The sequence below is a fragment of the Ochotona curzoniae genome, unplaced genomic scaffold, assembly GCF_017591425.1.
Source record: "Ochotona curzoniae isolate NIBS_2020 unplaced genomic scaffold, NIBS_Ocur_1.0 contig_1071, whole genome shotgun sequence".
NCBI classification, from domain to species: domain Eukaryota; kingdom Metazoa; phylum Chordata; class Mammalia; order Lagomorpha; family Ochotonidae; genus Ochotona; species Ochotona curzoniae.
In genome coordinates, this window is record NW_024464939.1 from 18272980 (window position 1) to 18297044 (window position 24065).

Genomic DNA, 24065 nt, shown 5'->3' on the forward strand with positions numbered 1-24065 from the left:
GTCATCAATTCCATTAGCTTCCAATTCTACGAATATCACAAGCATTTTGATGGGATTCATGTGGTTGGATCTTGTACATATAATATTTTTAAAGTCTTTTTAATTGTTTTATTGTTATTTTACATGATTCAGTTTTGTAGGTATAAGTCTTTTCTTTCTTTCCTGTCCTTTTCCCCTTCCAGCATTTCCCCCATATTATCACAGTAGCATAATCCTTTAGTAACAGTCACAAGTTTAACATTCTGCTATATACCTGTATTATGTCCTGCCGGGTGTAGGCAATGATAGAAAATCTAGTATTGAGTTGCCAAGGTATATTTAACAGTCTCATTAGGAGTAATTCTTTATTCATGAGTAGAGATGCCAATTGCAATATATTTTTGCTTTCTGGTATGCTAGTTTTCATTATACAGCTCATCAATGAGAACATATGTACATAATTGTTTACCTGTATAATATTTGTTCTGTATTTTGCAAACAGGCTCAAGAACATATGGTATCTGTCCTTCTGATACTGGCTTATTTCACTGAGCAAAATGGTCTCCAGTTTGAACTATGTTGTTGCTAGATGTAGAATTTCATTCTTTTTAATGGCTTTGTAGAATGGAGAAGTTTGTTCAAACCTCTCCTTTGATGCTGTACTGCGCAATGATGCTAGAGCACTACCTAGTGTCTGTGTGTGATACTGCAGCCTTTGCAGTGCTGGCTCAGGCCCTAGTGATGTACTTCATTCCCAGTAATCATGTATGGAGCTGCTCCTATCAAGTCTTAGACTCATTCCCTTTCAAAGCAACTCCAAAAGTTGGAATAATCGGTGTACCTTCCTTCTTCTCTTTACCAGCGAAAAACTAGGAGTTTGGAGTTTTCTCCCAATGATACTGTGCCCCGTTAGGAGAGGATGTGATAATTAATTGCAATGTATTTTCTTGGTATCTTTGTTAGAGTTATTTTGGCTCTATGCTCATCTGGACTGCAGGCAAGATTTTTAAAGTTGGGTTCTGAATTGGTGATAAAGGCAAATAATCCATTTTAAGTAGGTGTCTCTGAGAATAAAAGAATGCCTATAGTTTCCTATTTTAACTTCTTGATATCAGTTCTTATATGCATTTATTCAATAATTAAAATGAATACTATATAGATACATTCTAATGATGTTCATGAAAATTTACAATTTGCTAGTTAATTTTTTATAAAGACGCAATTATTTAAAATCCTTTCATAAAGATAATCCTTAATTTCTACAAGTGCAGAATGAAGGTATAATTTATCTTTACTGATCTTTCCTCTTGCAAACCTGCATAAAATTAAAAAGCTTATGTTATTTCTTCTATTTAGAGATAAAAAAGAGGCACACTGAATCAAATAGTTTTACGTATATGAAATAGTTCCTTTTATCTTGTTTTATTTATAATCCATTTAATTTGATTTCCCAAATTTTTCAAAGCAAGAATTACTTTTCTAATGTCAAAGTAAAGCTATTGCAGGAGAAAAATCCCTTAAATGCAGTAGTTTAGTATTTTTTTTATTTCTCTCCTTTTTTCTCAGGTAATGGTACAGCATAACCGTATAGAACTTCTCAATCATCCTGTGTGTAAAGAATATTTGCTTATGAAATGGTGCGTATCCGATAGTATTTCCTTAATGGTATCCACATTAAATGCATTAACAGTTTACTTCAGAAAACACTTAATTTTTCTGATTTCAATATTGTAGCATTTTAAACTTAGAGCAACAATTAAAAGCTGGCTTTGCTTATGTGTGATGCTCAATTAAATATGTGTGATATAGGAGGGAATCATTGTATAAGATGTGAAGAAAGTTTCCTGGGGCCTGCTGTTGAGTCAACACGGGCATTGTGTTCTAAGGATGACTATTCAACTCTGAGTCAGGATATTAGCGCTAAAATCTTTGTTTCTACTAATTTGTTGATTTTCAGTCATGGTTTTCTCAAAAGCTGATATTCTTTCTCTGAAAATGAAAAAGTGAATTAAAAATGTTTTCTTGGTCCCCCAAATCAATGAAATATATTTCTGAAAGAGATTACATCTATTTTCACAAATAACTCACATGAATGTTTTTATTTATTTTTGGCAGGTGTGCTTATGGATTTAGAGCCCATATGATGAATCTAGGATCTTACTGCCTCGGTCTTATACCCATGACTATGCTTGTTGTCAACATACAGCCAGGAATGGCTTTCAACTCAACTGGAATCATTAACGAAACTAGTGATCATTCAGAAATACTAGATACCACGGTATTTTCAAAGTTCAAATTTTTAACAACAAATTATACGAACTTTTTTTTTCTTTAGGAATAGCTAAGTAAATATATCTGAAATATTAAGATAATAACCCAAAATTTATAGACTAAGATAATAGTAATTAGTCTATAGAATATTTATTTGATGCCAATTTCTCCTTTTTATGGAATAAGAAGACTGCAAACAAATAGGCTGATACATACATTTGTAAACTAACTTAATGGGAATTAATGGTATGATATCTTAGCTTGAATATTGAAGCAAGACACTTTTAACAATAGGCCTGCAAGAAAACAGATTTGTGGTTTTTGAGAACTGTTGGGAGCATGGGATGGGAGAGATGGTTAGTGGACAGGGAGTATTTGTGTAGGCTGATGAATAAATTGTGAAAATAAAAGGTGATGATATTGGTATAGCACTGACAATGTAAATGTACATACGAAATATGGAAGTTTTAACAAATTTTCTATCCCATATTTTACTATAATTTTTTGAAATGCACAGGTCTGCACATTGGTTATTTAGATCTCATTTAGAAATTTTTGAACCACTTTTGACAAGGACATCATGGAATAAATATGATTATTTATACTAAGTTACATAAAATTGGCATCACGATCTCTGTTTAAATGTGGACATTACATAGAATTGAAGCAAAAGAGCAAAACACTTAATAGTGAAAATAATCAAAGAATTTAAGTGGTGTTTTATTTTCTTATTTCAGAACTCATATCCAATAAAAGTTTGTATGATTTTAGTTTTTTTAACAAGTATATTTGGATACTGCAAAGAAGTGGCCCAAATTTTCCAACAGGTACATAATACATTTTGCATCTCTAAAATTTTTAATGTTTTACTATACAGAATATAAATTAATAAACTATTATTTGAAATAATATTACAGTATGTTCATAAAGCATATCTAAGACACAAATTAGGAAAAATAAGAAATGTTTCAACATGCAGAAATTATGTGCTTTTATTTAGATCACTGCGTAATGTATCTGAAAAATGAATGTTCTCTTTTAACTGTCTCAGATGGATCTGACTGGCTACAAATGATTATTCCCAGTGACTTCTCTGTTTTATATCCATTTAATTATCTTGTTAGCATAATAGATTTGGAATTTGATAATGTTAAGTGTCTATGAAGAACCTTATCTGAACCAAGATTCCATTTTAAGTAGATTTTCTGAGTTCTTTTATTAACATGAATTATTTGTTTTTTTAAACTTTTTTTTATTATTATCATTTTATGATACAGTTCCATAGCTCTGGGATTTCTCCCATCTCTTCCCCAATTCCATATCCCCTCACTGAGTTCCCCTATATTATTACTACAATATAGTTCCTCATACACAATCACTTATCCATTATTGTGGGCATGGGCAATGGCAGAGAGTCCAACATCCTATTGTCAGGATGCAGTAAACAGTTTCATTGGGAGTACATCTTTGTTTGGAAGTAAAGATGCACACTACATTATATCCTCATATCTGGATATGATAGTCTCCATTACACAGTTACTATAAGTCCCTTTAAATGAAAAGCAACAAAACAAAATCAACAACAGGAAGAAAAAAAAAATTACCAATGCCATGAAGTTAAATGACATGCTTCTAAATGACTAATGTGTCACTGAAGAATTGAAGAAGAAAATGAAGAATCTTCTTGAAGAAAATGAAGCTACTGTATGATGTATAAGTCACTGAAGAATGTAATCAGAAGAAAATGTTTTGAATGGTGAAACCAACAAAAAATCAAAATCTATGAGATATAATTCTGCTGATCTTTGCTGGTGAAATGTGTCTCCTATTTAAAAAAAAAACATGGATTTTGTTTTTTTAATCCAGTCTACCAATCTATGATGTTTGATTGATGAGTTTAAGCCATTTACTTTTAGGGCTAATATGAATGGGTGGTAATTGAGTCATGTCATTTTAGCAATGGGTTGTTCACTGACTTAGTCCTCTGCTGTTGTTTTACTGGGATGTTCTTAACATTTGTCTTTGGTTTTGGTGGGTGCTATTCCCTTTCTCTGTCAAGAACATCATTAAGTATCATTTGTAGGGCAGGTTTGAAAGAGGCAAATTCTTTTAACTTTTCTTTACTGTGGAAGAATTTTATTTCATTTTCAAAGACAAAGGGAAGTTTTGCTGGGTTGACAAATTTTTGCTTTTAGAATCTGGAATATGCCACTCCATTCTCTTCTGGCCTATAGAGTTTCCTGTGAGAGGTCTCCTGTGAGTTTAATTGGAATTTCCTTTATATATCAGCTGATTTTTTTTCATGTGCACATTTAATGATCTTTTTCTTATGCTCAATTGAAGAGAGCTTGATTATTATGTGTCATGGTGAAGATCCCTTTTGGTCAAATCTTTTGGGAGTTCTATGCCTCTCCTGGATATTGTTTTCCAATTCTTTCTCTAGATTAGGGAAATTTTGTACCTTCTGGGACTCCCATAACTCTTATATTTGGCCTTTTAATAGTGTCTTTCAATTCTTGAATACCTTTTTTAACCCGATCCAGCTCTGCTTCCAACTTTTTGTTTGTTTTCCCCTGGTGACAGGGAATATCTTCTATTTTTGAGATTCTTAATTCTGCTCCTTCATTCTGTTGTGAAAACTCTCCACTGTACTTTTAGTTTTCTCCACTGTATTCTTCATTTCTGATATATCAGCTTTCATTTTATTCATTTCTTCTGTGACATATTCCTTAAATTCCTTGAACACCTGATTTGTGTGGTTCTTGTTGTTGATAAGAAGTTTTATAACAAGTGTTTTGAATTCTGTATTCCCATTTTCTTGAAGTCTTCTTCAGTGAACTCTGTTTTGAATTCTGTATCCCCATTTTCTTGACGTCTTCCTCAGTGAACTCTGTTTTGAATTCTGTATCCCCATTTTCTTGATGTCTTCCTCAGTGAACTCTGAGATTGGCTTTTGCTCCTCTGCAGGGAAGTCTTCAGTAATATTCATTGTGCCTTGGTCTCTTCTTTTGCTCTTGTTCTGATAACTTCTGTTTATCAGAGTCTTCTCCTTGGGGCAGGTTTCTAAGCTGTGTCACCTACAGGTGTACAGTTTGATTTTACTTACTGTAGTTGGTACACAGCTTTTTGTTTGCAGTCAGTTGTGCCACTCCTTCCAGCAAGTTCCAGGTCTGGCTTCTTATGTCAGATTTCTACCATGGCCTCCAATGCCCCAGTTCCTAATTCACCAGTCTCCACCTCCTGTGATTTGTGCTGAGGCTGAACCACTGTCTGTACAACCTTTCTGCCTCCTTAGGTTGAAGCAGTTCCTAGGACTAGGGAGACACCAGGAGTCCTATATAGCTAGTTTGTTGGTGGTGCTGACCTTGTCGGAACTTGTTGGCCATTAGGTTTGAGGGCCACACAAACCTATTTTGACCCATATAATACCATAGTCAGTGTTATTTTCCTGTGGGACCAGTGCAATGCCCTGAGCTTAGTGAGTTTTCACCGAGTTTAGCACATGAGCAGCTCAGTGTTGTCCCTGCAGGCTTAAAACCTTGCCACCTATGAAAGGGTGCCTAATGTACCACTACCAAAGTTCTTGATCTGATGTCTGTCAGGTCTGTGAGCTACCTAGACTGACTTGGGTGTAACCTATAGGATGCTATGTTGTTGCAGTTTGCTGAGCCAGAAATGAGTTCGCTTCCAGCTCAATGCATGCACAGTACTCTCCATTGCCCTTGCCTTCTTAAACGAAATGGCACCCAATATGGCTCTAGAGGATGGACTGGGCTGTGAAATCCACCCTGTTCCCGCACTGCTAGTCAGGGATCTGCTGCTCTGCCTCTGCTCTTGGTCAAACCGAACAGATCAGCAGGTTAGGCAGTTCTTTGTCTGGGTTCACCGCCTGAGCTCCTGGTAGATGTCCCTTACCACTTAGTTGCTGGTGCAGTTCTGCCTGACAGTGGAGTTTAGATCATTTTTTGCTGCTGCTGGGGTATCAGTCATTGCAACACCACACAATTGTGTCTGCTGTTTTCCCTTGTCTGTCAGTCTCCAGGTACCCCTCTGCTGTTGTTCTTCCTTTTCGTATTTACTGCGATGCAATCTCTGCTTCACACTGGCTAATATTTCTCCATCTGTTTAAAAGTGTCCTTACCCTATTCCATCATCTTGATTCTCTTGAATTATTTCTTTAATGGATAAAATTTCAAGTTATAAAATTTGGAAATTTTTTTATAGTGCGAATTTTAATGTGCATTTTGTTTTAAAGTGGGTTAATCCAGTTCAAAACAAACCCAAGAATTATGTAAACTCTCTGTAGGTTCTACCCTTGGTTAACAGGTGCCCTGAATCTGTTAGTTTTCAATGTTGAACCTTAGTCCATTATTATTCACATTTTCATACATTTCTTATGAATTTCATTTTATATGACATATTTTTACATAATAGTTCATCTTCCTAAATTTTGTTTACACTATGTGTGCACATGGGTATTTGCATTACAGAATTCTAGCATTAAGAAAAATAATTTTATTTAATATTATTACATTATATATGATCAACATATATATTGCATGTATATATATATACATATATGTATATTAAATTGTCACAGTTCTGAGAATTATACTGTGTTTTTCACTTTTACTATAGATGATTTGATTTGGAAGTATTACTTAATCTCTATAGTAATTACTTTCATTTTCCTAAACTAAAAAGGACTGATTAGAATTTTAGTTGAACTATAAAGGTAAATGAATTCTCTCTTAGATTTGGTTTCCACAACTTCTGATTGACATTTAAATTGCCTGCCTCATGGCAAATTTAACATCCAAAATTCGAAATACTTAATCCTCTGGGAAATTTAATATTCATGGGAAATTTTGTATACAGATATAAAATCTATAGAAAATTTAACACCAAAACATTGACACTTTAAGAATATCATTGTGATTTGTTTTCACATCCCAACTGTCTTAGTATAGATCTTAAATCACTTTAAAATCACCTTTGGTTACAGGTATCCTGAGAAATCTGTGTTCTTATTGTAGTAATAGTTTTCTCATAAATCAATGTGGGTTTCTAGACATTGCTTTAAGATGGAACGGACTCCATTGGAAAATCCTAGAAGCTTGTAGGATTTTTATAGGGATTAGCATGCCATAGTATTAGTTCAAAAGGTGACCCTAGGCCATTCTTACCATTGACCCAGACCCCAAGGAAACTGAAAACAATCCAGTATACCTCCATGGCTAAACCTGTCTCCAGTTGGCTATATTGTCAAAAAAATTTTGTTACTGCATATATGAATATACATACACACATAGACGCAGACGGTCAGATCTCTTCATGTGGCAATTTTTCATTCTTTTCAATCCCAGAAAAAGAACTACTTTATGGATTATGGTAATGCACTTGAGTGGATTATCTACACGACCAGCATGATTTTTGTGTTGCCCTTGTTCGTTAGCATCCCAGCCTATGCTCAGTGGCAGTGTGGAGCAATTGCAATATTCTTATATTGGATGAACTTCTTAATGTATCTTCAAAGGTAAAGCCGGCTTGAATGATTTCTACATTCTTTGCAAACTTTTAATTTTTTAATTTACTTAAGGGAAATAAATTTCATGTATTTTATATAGACAGTTTGAAGGGCATGATACTTCCCCTCTTACCTCCCTGCCTGCTGTCATTTCTATCCTGACTCTTCCTTTCCTTCCTATTTTCCTTCAATTTTTATAATGACATATTTTCAGTTTATTTTATAATCTTGAACTTAACATTCCACTGAATAAAGATACCAATAAATAGAAGTAGAAAAAAAAACACTATTCCTTATGAGATGAGTCAATGGGTTATAAACAATAATCAAATTTCAAATGTAAATTTTGCTCCTATACATATACATTATATATTAGCTCTGAAATCAGGGAGAAGGTGATACTTGCCTGTTTAGGACTGGATGGTTGCATCAAGCATAATACTCTAAATCATCCAGGGGAGCAGTAAACAGAGAGAGGTTCCCATCCACTAGCCATCTTGCTAAATGGCTGAAACAGCTGGGAGCTGAGCTGGGCCAAAGCCTGAGCCAGGCGCTCCTTCCAGGTCTTCCATGTTGATGGTATAGGCCCAAGCACCTAGAGCATTCTCTGTTGCTTTTCCTAAGTCTTGAGGAGGGAAGTGGATGGAAAGTAGAGTAGCCAGTCTCAGTCTGTGAGGAACTGTAGTTCTCCTATTAAGGAAGCCGGTTGGTTCTTCAAAATTCCTTAGCCTTAACACGATTGCAATTTTCTGCCAGATAATTCCTTTTGGGGAAGAATAGAATCTCTCTTGGGCATTTGAAAATGGTTTGCATCATCTCTGCCTTCCACCTGATGGATACCAGTTGTGCATTTTCCACCTCACTTGTCACAATCAAAAACATGGCCAGAGGATACAAATGTCCTGAGTGCTAAATTAGCCTGGGTCAGGACCCACACTTAGATTAAATGTGAGGACTAATTGAGAGACAAAGCATTAGCTATTCTTGTTTTTCATGATATTATTTGGAAAATATTTACTTTGTATTAAGACAGTCAGGATGAATCATAGGTTGCAGGGGAATAAAATTATAGCAGAGAAAAAATAGACTCCAAGAATCAAATGCCCTAGCATAGGTGCCTGTAGGTGTGTGAGCAATTCTACTTGATGTACCGTATAATTTCTATTTCTAATTGTTTTTAAAGCATTTTAAAATGTTTTATTTGTTACTCAAAAGCTGTGTTGTTTTTCCCCTACTTTGATTGATGTAATATCTAAAAGATTGGTCTTATTCACTTCGTTTGTGAAACCTGGTACCTGATTTAAGGCATAATACATAATGTCACTGAGGGAAATACAAGAGTGAGTAACTATTTTATGCTCTTAATCCTATAGATTTGAGTATTGTGGAATTTTCATTGTGATGTTAGAGGTGATTCTGAAGACTTTGCTGAGGTCTACAGTGGTCTTGCTTTTCCTCCTTTTGGCTTTTGGACTCAGCTTTTACGTGCTCCTGAGTACACAGGTGAGGCAGTCACACCAACAGTTCATTTTCTCACTGTTACTATTAGAAATTTTTATTTATACTTCAGTATACAGGCTAGAAACTAATAGGAGCCTAATAATATTTGAATATTTGAAGTTTTTTAAAATTTGGTTTGTCTCTTAAATGAATTTTATTGTAGAAAAAACAGCATCTTTCTAAATGACCTTTTCCTATAAAGAGATTCTCTATGAATGTACTTCAAAAAGTATGTGGAACGTGATGACATTGAGGGTATGACTTTATTTTGATGTAAACCAATGAACTACAGACGCGGGCATTGGGGCATGCCCAGGAGCCCTACCTGCCCCATCACAGCACCTGGACTGGAGTCCTGAAATCCTCCCTGTCCCTTCCTATTCAGGTTCTTGTTACTGTGAATACTGGGAAACAGATGATGCCTCAAGTGCTTGGGTCTTTGCCACCCATGTAAGAGATCTGGATGAAGTTCTGGGTTCCTGGCTTTAGATCGGCTCTACATTGGCTGATGCAGGCAACTGAGGAGTGTCATAAGATGAGAGATCTCTTTGTCGTTCACTCAGTCTTCCAAATAAATATACAAATGTTTCAAAGATTCAAAAACACTTGAGCTATATATATTCTCATGATATGTATAAACTACAAATTATGAACAAATTATGCATGGATTTGAAAGGTTTTTTCATAAAAATTAGATAATTTAAATTTCATTGTTCCACAAACACTTTGAAATATTCTCATTTAATGCACAGTGATGTGTTATATACATGGGAAAATACCTTTTGGATAACTTTGCCACAATATTGCATTTCAGTAGTTAGATGCCTGTGAGTTTTTAAGTGAATTCTTGGGGCTGGCGTTGTGGCATTTCAAGTTGTCACCATCTGAGGTGCCGGCGTCCCATACCAGCACTGGTTCATGTCCCAGATGTACCACTTTATACCCAACTCCTTGCTAGCAGCTTGGGAAAAGAAGCAGAAGATTGTTCAAATGTTTAGACTCCTGCCACACATGTTGAAGGAACTGGAAAAGGCTCCTTGCCTCTGGTTTTGGATTGATTCAGCACAAACCTTTGTGGTCATTTGGGGAGTGAACCAGCAGCTGGAAGACCTCTTACTGTGTGTCTATCCCTTTCTTAACTCTGACCTTCAAATAAATAAATAAATCTTCCTAAAAATGAAATTTTAATATACTATAGTTTGCTCTCCAGAAAACATCTTCCCAAAATGCATGCTTTGCATTTCATCTTTGTCTTTTCTTTGTCTTTTCTCAGGATGCCTTCAAAACGCCATTGCTTTCTATAATCCAGACCTTCAGCATGACGTTAGGAGATATCAATTATCGAGATGCCTTCCTTGAGCCCTATTTGAGAAGTGAATTGACATATCCAGCTCTGTCCTTTGCAGAACTTATTGCCTTCACAATGTTAGTCCCAATTGTCCTCATGAATTTACTTGTAAGTAATTAATCTTGCATTTTCTAATTGCTCATTTGAAATATTTAATAATGATAATTGTTCTTCAGTGGGGTGAGGAGAGGAGCCATTACAAAATCTATTCATTAAATCTTTGGTTAATGAATGGAGTATACCAAGCTAGAGGCCTAGATGATGCAAAGATGCATTCGCTTGGCAAATACTAAGAAGCTATTGAATGTTGAGTACTGTTGCAGTTCTGGGGAACAGTGGGTAACTGACCAGACCTATACTCAGTCCTAATGTGATCATCAGCTCAGTCCTTATGTAATTATCAGCTAGTCAAGTGGTTACCTAATAAACATACATATAGCATGCTGTGGGAGTGATAAATGCGATTAAGAACTAGGAACCTGAGTGAGACATTAAAGGTGAAGGTGAGTTTTATTGTTTTGTGTGTGTGTGTGTGTGTGTGTGTGTGTGTGTGTGTGTGTGTGTGTGTGTGTTTTACTTTGGGGTTGGATAGAAAGTCAGAAGTTAGTCATTTGGAGACTACTATGAGGTGTTATCTCTCCCTTGATTTCTCATTAACTAAAGATTTAGGTAAGGAGGGACTTCTCATGCAGAGGTCATCTAAGGTACTCACCTACTACCTTTGGCAGCATACATAAGAGGGTCTTTCCACAAGGGATTCTCTCCAGCAGTCTATGTCTCCAGGAGTCACAGCACCTTGACTGAGAACAACAGAACTAAATCTCAACTCTAGCACCCTGAAGAGCCATTATTGGTGTTATGAAGCTTTATGCATATACGCATATACTCAGCACACTTTTTCTGAGTGACTCCAAACCAAACTGTATAAGGCATCATTTCTGGAAATTAAAAAGTAATAAAGACTTCTTAGTATTTTGATCTACTTATCTGATACAGCTCTAATGCTTTATATTGATGACCTGAAAAAAATAAGAATGTTACTAGGAATAATAAAGAATGGCATGCAATTCAAATAATTATTCTCTTCTAATTTGCTGGTTATTTAGCCAGAAGTGAAGTCTGACTTAGCAGTAGTTCAGGTTAACACCATGCTACTGATCTGCAACCTCTACCTAGTACCTGAGCATTTCTACTAAATGTTCTAGAGGAAAGCTAAGCCCAGTGGAGCCAAGACTGATTTCATCTTTCATTCAAAAGAACTATGTCCTCTCATCAGGAATGCCTAGTTGCTTCATTCAGACAATTGGGAGACATTCTAGATTCCTCCCCTCTGTTTCCTACAGGCCTTTCCATAATAGTCTGTCTGCCTTTTCTCTGCTTTGAGTTGGCTTGTGCTCTGATGGTTTCTCATCTAAATTGCTCCACTAGCCTTAGGAGTCTCTACCTTATCTCGTTTCTCTAATTTTCTACAGATAGTTCCCACAGTAATGTTACGATCCTATAGCTGGCTTACCAGTGGCTCTTATAAGTATTTTTTTTCTAAAGCTTCAATATTATATATATATATATAAAACGGAATTATATAATATATATTTAATATATAAAAACAATACTTATACATACATATTTTATATAACATATTTAGTATAATAGTGTGTATATTATATATTACACAAATATAAATATATTAATATATAGTGATATGATTTCTTTAATTAATTGTTTTATGATACAGTTCCATAGGCTTTGGGATTTCCCTTGCCCTCTTCCCCAAGCTCCCCACTCCCCACTGATTTTCCCTATATCATTACAAATGTTTAGATCTTTATAATCAGTCATAAGTCCATCATTCTGCTATTTAAGTGTATTCTCACATTGTAGATGTGGACAATGGCAGAGAGTCCAACGTCCAATTGTCAGGATATATTTAACAGTTTCATTGATCTGAAAGTAGAGATGCATACTGCATTGTATCTTCAGATCTGGATATAATAGTCTCCATTACACAGTTATTGTAAATCCCCTTAAATGAAAAACCTTAACACAAATAACACAAACTCAGCAACAGGAAGAAAAATAGAAAATTAATAAGAACATGAGGTTAAATAACATGCTACCAAATGACCAATATGTTGCTGAAGAATTAAAAAAAATCAAATGTTCTTGAAGTAAATGATGCTACCATGTAACCTATGAGAAAATGAAAAAAATAATTATAAAAATAAAAACAAAAATATCAACCCCCCCGGCATGTAGCAAAAATAGTATTGAAAGGGCCATTGATCTTGTATTTTGCATGAAGATTGCCTTATATCAAAGAGAACATATAATATTTGTCCCTTTGGGATAGCTTCAATGCATTCTATACCTACCAGTAAGGTACACAATATTCTCTCTGCTCTGGTTCTTAGCTCTGGCCCAACTTTCCACCATTTCCATGATTGTACCACTTGGGAAATATCTGTAAAGATGCTTCTTTTTCCTGGAATAACCTATAACCAGAATTATTGCCTTCTAATCTTTCAAAATTCAACTCAATCACTATCTGTTCAACTTATTACCATTATTTGAGTCTGAACCAGGTGCTACCTGAGGGACCAAGCCTTTAGCACATAGGTTTTTGGGGCCATTTTGTATCCATACTTGTATTCAGGGCACAATACCGTGTGTCTATATGGAAGAGGTGTGAGTTTGTTTGTGAGTTCCTTTTGCTTTCTGTCATGTGAAAAAATACAAAAGGCATTATGTATGAACTGGACTTCACCAGAAACCACATCTGTTTTCTATGACTTCAGATTCTCAGTCTCCAGAGCTTTAAACTTCAATATGTTTATGTTATTTACACATTAGTTAGTGTGAGGTATTTTGTTAAAGCAGCCTTCATAGACTAAGACAGGCTTTAAACGCATTTGCACTTGGAATAATAAAGCAAAGTGATTTAAATTGTGTCCTATTTTAGATTGGTTTGGCAGTTGGTGACATTGCAGAGGTCCAAAAACATGCATCACTGAAGAGAATTGCTATGCAGGTGGGTGTGTATTTAAAATCTATTGGATCTACAACATCTTCAATCCCTTGGGGATGGAGGGAAATAAGAATCACTTTATTTTCTGCAAACACAATATTTAAATAGATGTGTTCTCACTACTGAAGAGTAACACCCTGGTACTGTTTGTATGCTCTGTGTAACGTTTATGTTATAAAATATCAAGTCCTGATTCCTGGATACAGGCTGGCCCATTCCCAGCTGTTACAGACACAGGAAGTAAACCAGGAGATTTAAGGCTCCTCTCTCTGTAATCTGCTTTTTAACTAAATAAAATAAATCTCTTCTTTTTTTCAGAAAAAAAGAAAACAACAATGTTGACTAGTAAACTGTAAAGTTATTCTCTTATTTTTCCCCAAATTGATTGTTTTCCTAAAAAAAAAATAAATATTGTAATTGATTTGACAGAGATAGCCAACTGGAGATATCTCCTATCCTCTGGTTCATTCTCTCCTTTTCTAGAACAGCAGCTGGGACTGAGCCAAGCTGAATTCCAGGAGCCTGCAATTCAATCCAGGTCTTACATGTGGGTGGCAGAGACCCAGGTCTTTAAATCATCACCTCTTGCCTCCCCGGGTCCCATATTAGCAGGAATGATGTGTTTATTATGACAACTACTGAAGCTTCCTACAGGAGTTGTATTTGGAGGATCTGGGAATTGTTTGATTGCTTTAAAAAAGATTTATTGATTGATTTATTGGAAAAACAGATTTACAGAGAGAAGAAGAGACAAAGATCTTCTGTCCACTGATTCACTCCCTGAGTGGCTTTAACAGCCGGAGCTGAGTTAATCTGAAGCCAAGAGACAGGAGTTTTTTCTGGGATGCCCTCATGGGTGTAGGATCTCAAGGCTTTTTAGGGTCCCATCTTCCACTGCTTTCCCAGGCCACAGGCAGGGAGCTGGATGGGAAGTGGAGCAGCTAGGACATGAATGGGTGGGTACCCATACAAAATCCACTGCATGCAAGTTGAGAATTTAGCCACTGAGCCATCATGCCAGTCTTTATGTTGGAATCTGCACTTCACACCACATTACTGACAACAATGGATAGTCTGTAACCGTTTATATCCCTGTCAGTTTAGAAAGACAGATCCACAGTGTGTATTTTACTCTTCAGCATGGAACACCCAGTGTTTTTCCAATGGGTCTCATCAGACTCACACTGGACTTGGGGTTTTCTTGCCAGCTTCCCTCATGACTGTATTTAGGAGCAGCGATCTGGAAGCTCCTATGTAGTCAATGAACAGGGTTAAGGTACACCATACCCTTTATCTGTCAACAAACACTGTGTTTGAATAAATCTCTTTTCAATTAAATTTGAGTAAATGAGTAATAGCTTGTGACCACTGACAAACATATATGGCAAAGAAAAGGCAAAGAGTCAAGGGGGAAAAAAGGAATAAGAAAATTATTATAGAAAAGCAAAGAAAGCTACCTGCCATTGTTAACACAAACTGTAAAAATGCAAAGTTATTCTTGAAACTGGAACTAATATACCTTACATTAACTAATAGTGAGTACAATCAAAATAGCATAGAAACCAGATGGGGAGTGTGTTATTTGGGGTTTAGTAGGATATAATTCCTAAGCAACATGGTCAGGGGAGTTCTCACCATCTCACCATTCATAATTCTAAATGACTTATATGTTCATCTATTGAAAAGAAGTCTTAAATTAGAAGTCAAATCTCACTATATGGAAAAGAATATAAATCTCATTATGAAAATAACAAAGCACTGTAGAAGGATCAAAAATAAACGCAGCCAACAAAAAATTGTTTAAAACAACATGGAATTAAACTAAATGTAATTGCAAAGGTAAATAAAGTGTTAGATGTTTGAAAGTACAAAGTTATGCTCAGCATATTCGGTAGTTATATTGCATTTGGTTTGGGGCTGATATTGTGGTGCAGCAGTTAAAGCTGCTGCCTGCAATGTTAGTATCCATATGAATGCTGGGGTGATCAACTGCGTTACTGGTGATCCAACTCCCTGCTGATATACCTAGAAAAGCAGTGAACAATGGCCTTAGTGCTTGGGCATCTGCACCCATGTGGGAGACCATGAGAGAGCTCCTGGTTTCTGATTTCAGCTTGGCGCAGCCTCGTTGTTGAGGCTATGAGGGAAGACTATGAGGAAGATACTTCTCTCTGTGTATTTCTCTTTCTGCCAGTGTGCTTCTCAAATAAGTGAATCTTTTAGAAAGTCAGTTTTTACCTGAGATTACAGCATTCAAAACATGTTAAATACTGTCGGACTCGCTAGTTCTCATTCTTTTACTGCTTTTTATATTTGAATTCCTCCAAAGAAGTTCTCTACGCTCTCTGCTGTCCTAGGTGTATGTACATGTCCTTCACACTTTTCAGTGGAAAATATTTTGCAATAACATGACACCAGCTCTATGGACTGTCTTTTACTTTGTGACATCTCCAATGCTATCACAAACCCTGAATAGCAAAATTTTGTTGACTTAAAGTGAATCACTTCTTTAAGCAAAATGCTTGCTGATTTCAGGTGAATGTGTTCAGTGGATATCAGCTTGTCAAAGATACGGATAGCTGGCAGAGTTAGGAACTAAGGAAACCTGACCAGCCTAACTCATATATAAATCAGGACATAGGAATCAAGTTTTGATTTTACTGTGCTAATGATTGCCTCTTTGTGGTGTATGAATCCCAGATACTAATGAATGACTTTGCCAATAAATTCAAAATGCACTTTAGGTGGAACTTCACACCAGCTTAGAGAAAAAGCTACCAGTCTGGTTCCTACACAAAGTGGATCAAGAATCCACCGTCGTGTATCCCAACAGACCCAGATATGAGGGCATGTTTGCAGTAAGTATAATTAGCAAATAACATAAATAGCTTAATACTACTTGATAACCATGTGTTGTGTTGTGTAGCTGTTAAGTTTGCCCTTTTGTAGCCTTTTAGACTGATACTTTAGTGAGAAATAAATATTTGTGCCTAAAAAAATGTATAGAATTAGTCCATGATGTGAAAGTGACAGGCAGTGGGATGGAGAAACAAAATGTCCTCTTTCAGGTGTGTTGTCTATGGAATCTGTGTTAACTACACATCATGGTCCAATTAAAGCAGGTGGGTGAGTGAATAAAACATACCATTTCAATGCCTTTTTTAAAGTACAGTTTTACTTTTTTTTTTCCCCAGGCATATGTCACTTACATTTATTTATATCTACCTATATTATTTTGTGCAAATATGTGTGCCTAAGTGTGAGTGTAGAACATACGATAAAGGACACATCTGCATGCATATGCTTGCATGGGGCACTTGCACTATTAAAAAGCTACAAAGGGAGCAAAGGCCATTGTATGATAATAGAGAATGAACACATGAAGACTCAGAAGTACTGAACATTAAACTGAATCATGCTGGGCTATTCCATCTCTGACTGTTCTTCATGAGTTTTTGGCAGGACACTTTCCCCTTATACAGTCATAAAATGATAAAGCCTAGGTAACAGCTAGGCTTTATTCTAACTCATAATCTACAATATCTGTACATTCCATTTCAATCATATTCCTAATATGACTGAATTTTTTTTACTTAAGATTGGAGTTCAACAGGTGAATTTTTTAGTTCAGCATTCCATGTCTCTATGTATGTTTTTGTGCCTACTTGACATTCATGGACCTGTATCATCCTGCTTTCAATTTAGCATGTTCAAAACCAAGCTTCATTCCTCCAGTATTTCACCTCCTCCTGCATCTCCTACAGGAAAAGTGTGAGAAACATCCCATCCTTCTTTGAAGTCTCTCACTGCAGTTCGTGTCATCAATGTTCTTTTTCTTGTGCAAGCTAATTACCCAGGAGCTGTCCTTGGCATCCATCCTCCTTGCTCCCTTTCTCAAGTCCACTCAGTCTCTGTATTTGGCCCATTTGGTTTCCCAGGTGGCCTTTGCACATCAGCATATTCTCTTACCCTCACTACCAGAACTATTTCCTTCTTGAACATTTTTACATATGCCTTTGAGTCTCTCCTAGTCCACTTACTGTTTTTAAATAAATTAAGGCAAAATTTGATTAAAGTAACATGTTAATTGGTTCAGTTATGCTCAATAATGATAGAGAACAATTTTAGAAATTAACTAATCTTACCTGCAGCATGACCTCCTAGGATGAGCATTTCTTTCATGGGAATTTATAAAAATGATTCTGTTTAAGCCCTCTTTTAAACAACCGTCTGTCCCATTAACTGCCTATGTATTATTTCTTTTATGAAATGTATGACTTCATTTTGTGGTTGTTTACAGATCTCTTTCCTCTAGTTGATTGTAAACCCATTGAAGGCTGTGGCAAGAGATGTTTGCATTAGAGAACCTGGCTTAATGACTGAATGCTGGCACATGCTCAAGAAACAGTTCCTGTATTTAATTCAATTTGAGTAACTATTATGTTTTATCCCACAGTGTATACTTCAATATATTTTTTGCATTAAAGAAACCAGACAAGAAGTGCCAAATACTGATAAATGTTTAGAAATAGAAATACTGAAGCAGAAATACCGGTATATAGTTTTCCTTCTATCTATGTTTGAGAAATTTAAAATTCCTAAATAATGATGCATGATATAATATTATTATTTTACTGTATCTAGTTGCTTACATTGTACATTAAATCATACTATATTGGCAGACGTTACAGTATATTGAGAAATATAGGATATAGTTTAGACTCAATAGCACACACATATATATGTATATATACAGTTATTGACCAGTTGGTTTGCCTTCCTAAGACTAAATGAATGAAATTAAGGTGATGATGTGCTTCCTTCTGGGGTCATTATCATCAAGTTCATTCTTCATGAACTGTCTGAATTCATAATACAAATTCTGAAAGATTTTTAGGATCCCTGGAAAAATCAGGTAGTGGATATTGTTTAAGTATGAGAGCATGAAGCTAGTTAACCTGAGTTTAAACTTCTATTCAACTATTTACTAAACCTCTGATCCTAGAAAACTTGTTTATTCTTTCTGTGAAATAGTTTATTATATGTAAACTGGAAACAAAAAGAAATTAGCACCGAATTGATAGAATAACTTGGGAAAATTACCGAAACTAGAAGAGAAACTGAAAATAAATCCCTGAAATGTGTCTGTTCTTTCAGGCTAAAGGATCTAACCTCTCTCTTGGAAAAACAGCACGAGCTCATTAAGCTCATCATCCAGAAGATGGAAATCATCTCTGAGACAGAGGATGAAGATAACCATTGCTCTTTTCAAGACAAATTCAAAAGAGAGCAGTTGGAGCAAATGAATAGCAAATGGAATTCTGTGTTGAGAGCAGTAAAGACAAAAATGCACAACCCTTAGTGTTAGTTATGCAGTCTTGCCATGGAACTTACAGGGAAAACTAGCTGGATCTAGTTTTTAATTTGGAAAGAGTGAAGCAGACACAGAAAGCTGATTGATGTCACTACATGGCAAATACTTGTTCCTGCATTCTATGTAGATTGGAAATTATTCTTTCTTTTTCTCTCTCTCATATCATGTTTTGGTACTTTCATTATGTGTTGTTAATCATTATGCATTGGTAACATCATTATGTGTTATGTATGTATTGGTAATTTCTTTGTTGCTATAATCAAGTTCAATTTTACATTTATAAAAGATAATTTCAGTATGTGAATGCATAGAAAACTAAATTGCATGATCATATATTTTAATGATAAGGAGTAAAAAGTGTAAATCTTAAGCTAGAATGCAAATATCAATGCTGAATTCCTGCTTGGTGACTGTATAATATGTAATGTCTTAGACAAGAGTTCCAAAAATCATATTTCCTTATAGAATGATCTCAATTCTTAGATTGAGAACTCTCACGTGGAAAGATTTCTGGTGTTAGGATAATCTATTGATGACACAGTATGCCCTTTGTTTCTGCTAATAAACAATCCTACACTTCTTGCCAGTCTCAGTATACCTGATATCACATTAAGTCATGTAGCTAAAATTCAATAAGTAGACCTTATGGGATGCATTCATTTTATTCTAGAAAATATGCTATTTCTGTCTTATTTTGTTAATGGTCGTAATAAATGTAAAATGTGTGTCTTCATTGCTCCGTGTTTATTTCTTGAGCCATCTGTTGCATCTAGATTTTTTTTTAGATTTGCACAAATGCTTTCATCACTTAGGTGTTGTTTTCTCTTGATTTCTAGTACAAAGTATAACTCAATCAATACTTCATCAATGCTTTTAGTCAGGTCTTCCTCCTGTTTTATTTTATGTCCTCTTTATCCTGTTTCTCATTTCCCCTGGGTGTTAGTTACTTTAATGTGTGTTTTTGGCCATGTATATTCCCCTGTGTTGCATGTGAATGGTATTGTTTTGAATGCTTTTGTCCACATAGATATTATTGTTTCTGTTTCTTATTTCTTTCCACGGGACATTTAGTTAGTAAGATTCAACTGTTTTGCTGTGTGTCCAACTTTAAATTTTTTTATAATTTATTTGAAAGTGAGAGCGAGTGAGTGAATGTGTGTGTGTGTGTAAGAGTGCGAGAGTTTCCATCATCTGGTTCACCCCCCAACTGCCTGCAACTTTTTAGCCCAGCTGAATCAAGGAGCCTGCACGTTCTTCTGGGATGCCCATCTGGGTGGCAAGGACCCAAGCACTTGAGTTATTTTTAAATGCTTTCCCTGACACATTAGCAGGGAGCTGGATCCCACACAGAAAAGCTGGGACTTAAACTAGAGTTCCAATTCAGGGGGATGTTTCTGTCAGTGGCACCTGTATCCTCTCTAGGTTCTAGACTTGAAACTAAAATACTCTTCCTAGTTAGTCTTCCTGAGGTAGGACTGTGAGTCTTCACATGCTGCTTTAAGCAGGTTTTCCTTTTCTTTATAAGTAATCTTAACTTTTGGCCCCTTGATTTGATTTACCCTTAATGTTCTTTAGCAGATGTGCCAAAACTACTTATTAAGGAAAAGAATAATCTCTTCAAAAATGGTGCTGGGGAAACTAGATATTGACATTCATAAGAATGAAGTTGGACATTATCTCATAAAATATACAAAAATTTAATCAAAATGGATTGCAGGCCCAATCATAAGATACAGAAATAAATCTTCTAAAATATAAAGTTTTCTGGCATTGGATATTAAATTCTTCATTCAAATCAAAAGACAACTGTTTCAAAAAACATTTCATGAGTTTCCAGAACTTATGTCTAACTAGATTATCTTGCACCCTGAATATTCTTATCTTTCTTATTTCTTTAAAATTTTCCTTATTATTTTATTTGAAAGATAGAAAAAGACAAAAAAATGAAGATATTTTACATCTGATGCTTCAATTCCAAATGTCCACCACAGCTGAGGTTGTGTCAAAGCAAGAAGCTGGGAATTCAATTTGAATCTCCCACATTGTGGGGAAGGAATCAAATGACTGAAGACATCACTTGTTGAATCACAGAGTGCACTTGAGCAAATTGCGGAAACTGAGAGTGGAACTGGTCAAACCCAGAGATTCCAGTGTGAGATATGGACATCCCATGTGCAATCTTAACCACTGTACCAAATGCCCACCTGTCTCCAAATTTTTTAAGGGTTTATTTATTATCATTGGAAAGTAAGATTTACAGAGAGAAGCAGAAACAGAGAGTAAAATCTTTTGTCTGCTGGTTTACTCTCCAATTGGTTACAATGGCTGAAGTTGAGCTGGTCCAAAGCCAGGAGATTTTTCAGGGTCTCCTACGTGGGTGCAGGGTCCCAGGGCTTTGGGCCATCCTCCACTGCTTTCCCAGGCCACAAGCAGGGAGTTGGATGGGAAATGGAGTAACCGGGATATGAACTGGCACCCACATGGGATCCAAGGGCCTGCAAGGTGAGGATTTAACCACTGAACCATCACACCACATTCTCCTCCGCCCCACATTTTTAAGCATTTGTACTTTTGATCTATATATTTTATGTGTACTCATTTGTTGGGTACAATGTAATAATTCAATGCATGTATACAGTATCTAATCATTGAATCAGAATAATTGGCATTTCCATCTTTCCAAATATACCATTTCGGTGTACCTGTGAACTGTGAAACTTTGTGATCTTTGTACCTCTAGCTATTTTGAAATGCATAATTAATTGTTGAACACTATACCTTTGCTCTTATGCTATTAGAAATACTTCCTCCCTGTCTGAACACCCATTACATACAGTGTCACTATCATCTCCAGTCTTCCAACTTGTGGTCTCTACTGACCTCTATTCTATTCTCTATTTCTACATGATCACCTTTTCTGCTTCTACCAGTTAGTGAGAACATGTGGTACTGTTTGTCCTCCAGTGCCATCCATGCTGCTTAAAATGGTGGGTTTCATTGCTTTTTGAAAGCTGAAAAACAGTCAATATTATATATATGAAAATTATAAAACTCTGATAAAAGAAATAATGGAGGAAACCTCACAAAAGGAAGGACATCTTATGCATATTACATTAAGTTGGCCATGTAACAAACCAATCTACCCCACCAAAATGCCACCATCCCACCAAAATGCCAGTGAAATTTTACTCTTATGTTACTTTTATTTTTGATGATGTATAGATAGTTGAGAAGGATGCATGCCATGTGGACAACCAACTAGGAAGGGAAGGGTCAAGGATTAGGAAAAACTAGGTGAGACCATTGTTTCCAAATTTTATTTTTCTTCTTCCTGTATCTAGGGGAAGTAGAAAAAGAAGGAGAGAATCAGCTCCCAGCATTCCAATGCCTCAATACCTGAGATTGCGGAATGGTTGCCTGATGTCATCCCAGTACTTTTTAAGTCTTTCTTTTTGAAATAATTTAAAAAATTTATTTATGAGAGAGTGGAGCGAAAACTGTTACTTGCCAGTCCATTCCCTCAATGTATTCGATGGCCAGGGCTGCACCAGAAAAATCCAGCAATGGAGACCTCAACCCAGTTCTCATGCATGGGTGATAGTGATCCAAATACTTGAGCTACCACCTCTGTCTTCCAGGGTGCACGTTAGCAGAAAGCCAGAATTGGGACCTAAGCTGGGATTCAAACATAGACAATGTAATTGGTAATGTGAGTGTCTTAACCATGTCCCAACAGACCAATTGCATGTTCCTTGTTTTTTTTTTTTTTAATTTTTGGTTGTGACTCAACTTATTAAGTATTGAGGAAGCACTGTGCCAGAGTAAACTATCTTCATTGACTATTTGTAACAATTTTAGGTATTTTGACATGGGAAGGTTAAATAATAGCAATAATCAAGCAAGAAATATGTAGAAAGTTTACAATGTATCAGGCACCAATCCAAGCTTTAACTTATTTGGTTCGAAACTTGTATGTAGTAGGTGCTTTAATTTCTTTATTTGTTTGTTTATATTATTTAGTTAGTATTTTCATTCTCGCTTTAAGAAAAAAATTTATGACACTGTACCTTGTTCAGAACTGCATTGCTTAGATGTGACTTGGGTCTTCTGCCTCTGGTTTTATATTCTTTTCATCAATCTCTTCTGTTCTTTAAAATAAAAATCAGATAATATAAGTAAATGGAAGGTTGCCTGAATAATAGACAGTTTAACTGTGTCCCATCTGTGCCACCTTAAACAAAATACTTAATCAAGTGAAATGAAAATTGTGAGTACTTACCTCATAAAGTTGTGTGTGTGAAAGAGTAAAAATATTGGTGCTAGTAAAATGCTGGAACAGTGCCCTTGCACTAAGTGGGCACTTCATAAAAGCCCATAGGGAATAGTGTATTGTTCGGAATGATAGTGAAGAATAATCATTTATTTAGAGAATTTTTTTTAAGATTTTATTTTTATTGGAAAGGCAGATATATACAGAGAGGAGAGACAGAGAGGAAGATCTTCCGTCCCATGATTCACTCCTCAGGTGGCCGCAACGGCTGGAGCTGAGCCAATCCGAAGCCAGGAGCCTTTTCAGGTCTCCCACGTGGGTGCAGTGTCCCAAAGCTTTGGGCTGTCCTCGACTGCTTTCCTGGGCCACAGGCGGGGAGCTGGAAGGGAAGCAGGGATGCTGGGAGTAGAACCAGTGTCCATATGGGATCCCGGAGGTGCAAGGCGAGGACCTTAACCACTTGCACCACCGCACTGGCCCCTATTTAGAGAATTTTTAAACTCATACTAAGAAAAAACCAACCCAAACTATCCTAAAAGTTCAGTCATCACAGCATAATACAAAATTGTTTCCAAAATTTCTCAAATATAAAGTAATTCATGCACCTGATATGACCACACTCCATCAGACCTAAATGCTATTGTATCAGTTGGAAAAAATGAAACAGGAAAACTATTTCTCTTTTTTTTTTTTCCTATTATTTAGCTTTTAATTTAGATTATGTATAATTTCTTTTTTTTTAATTGTTGCTTAAGTGAAATGGCCACTATA

At 35.9% G+C, this 24065-nt stretch overlaps 1 protein-coding gene across 1 annotated transcript in view; it reads left to right on the forward strand.

Annotated features, from left to right (window-relative positions):
- TRPA1 (transient receptor potential cation channel subfamily A member 1) overlaps positions 1-19012 on the forward strand; it is a 62757-nt gene extending 43745 nt beyond the window's left edge. Inside the window, exons 18-27 of the mRNA XM_040995682.1 lie at positions 1546-1616; positions 2095-2257; positions 2988-3077; positions 7617-7786; positions 9151-9280; positions 10551-10733; positions 13585-13653; positions 16395-16508; positions 18107-18204; positions 18808-19012. Of these exons, the coding sequence (XP_040851616.1) occupies positions 1546-1616; positions 2095-2257; positions 2988-3077; positions 7617-7786; positions 9151-9280; positions 10551-10733; positions 13585-13653; positions 16395-16508; positions 18107-18204; positions 18808-19012 (1293 nt within the window). The remainder of the gene's footprint in view (positions 1-1545; positions 1617-2094; positions 2258-2987; positions 3078-7616; positions 7787-9150; positions 9281-10550; positions 10734-13584; positions 13654-16394; positions 16509-18106; positions 18205-18807) is intronic.
- Positions 19013-24065: the final 5053 nt, after the last annotated feature.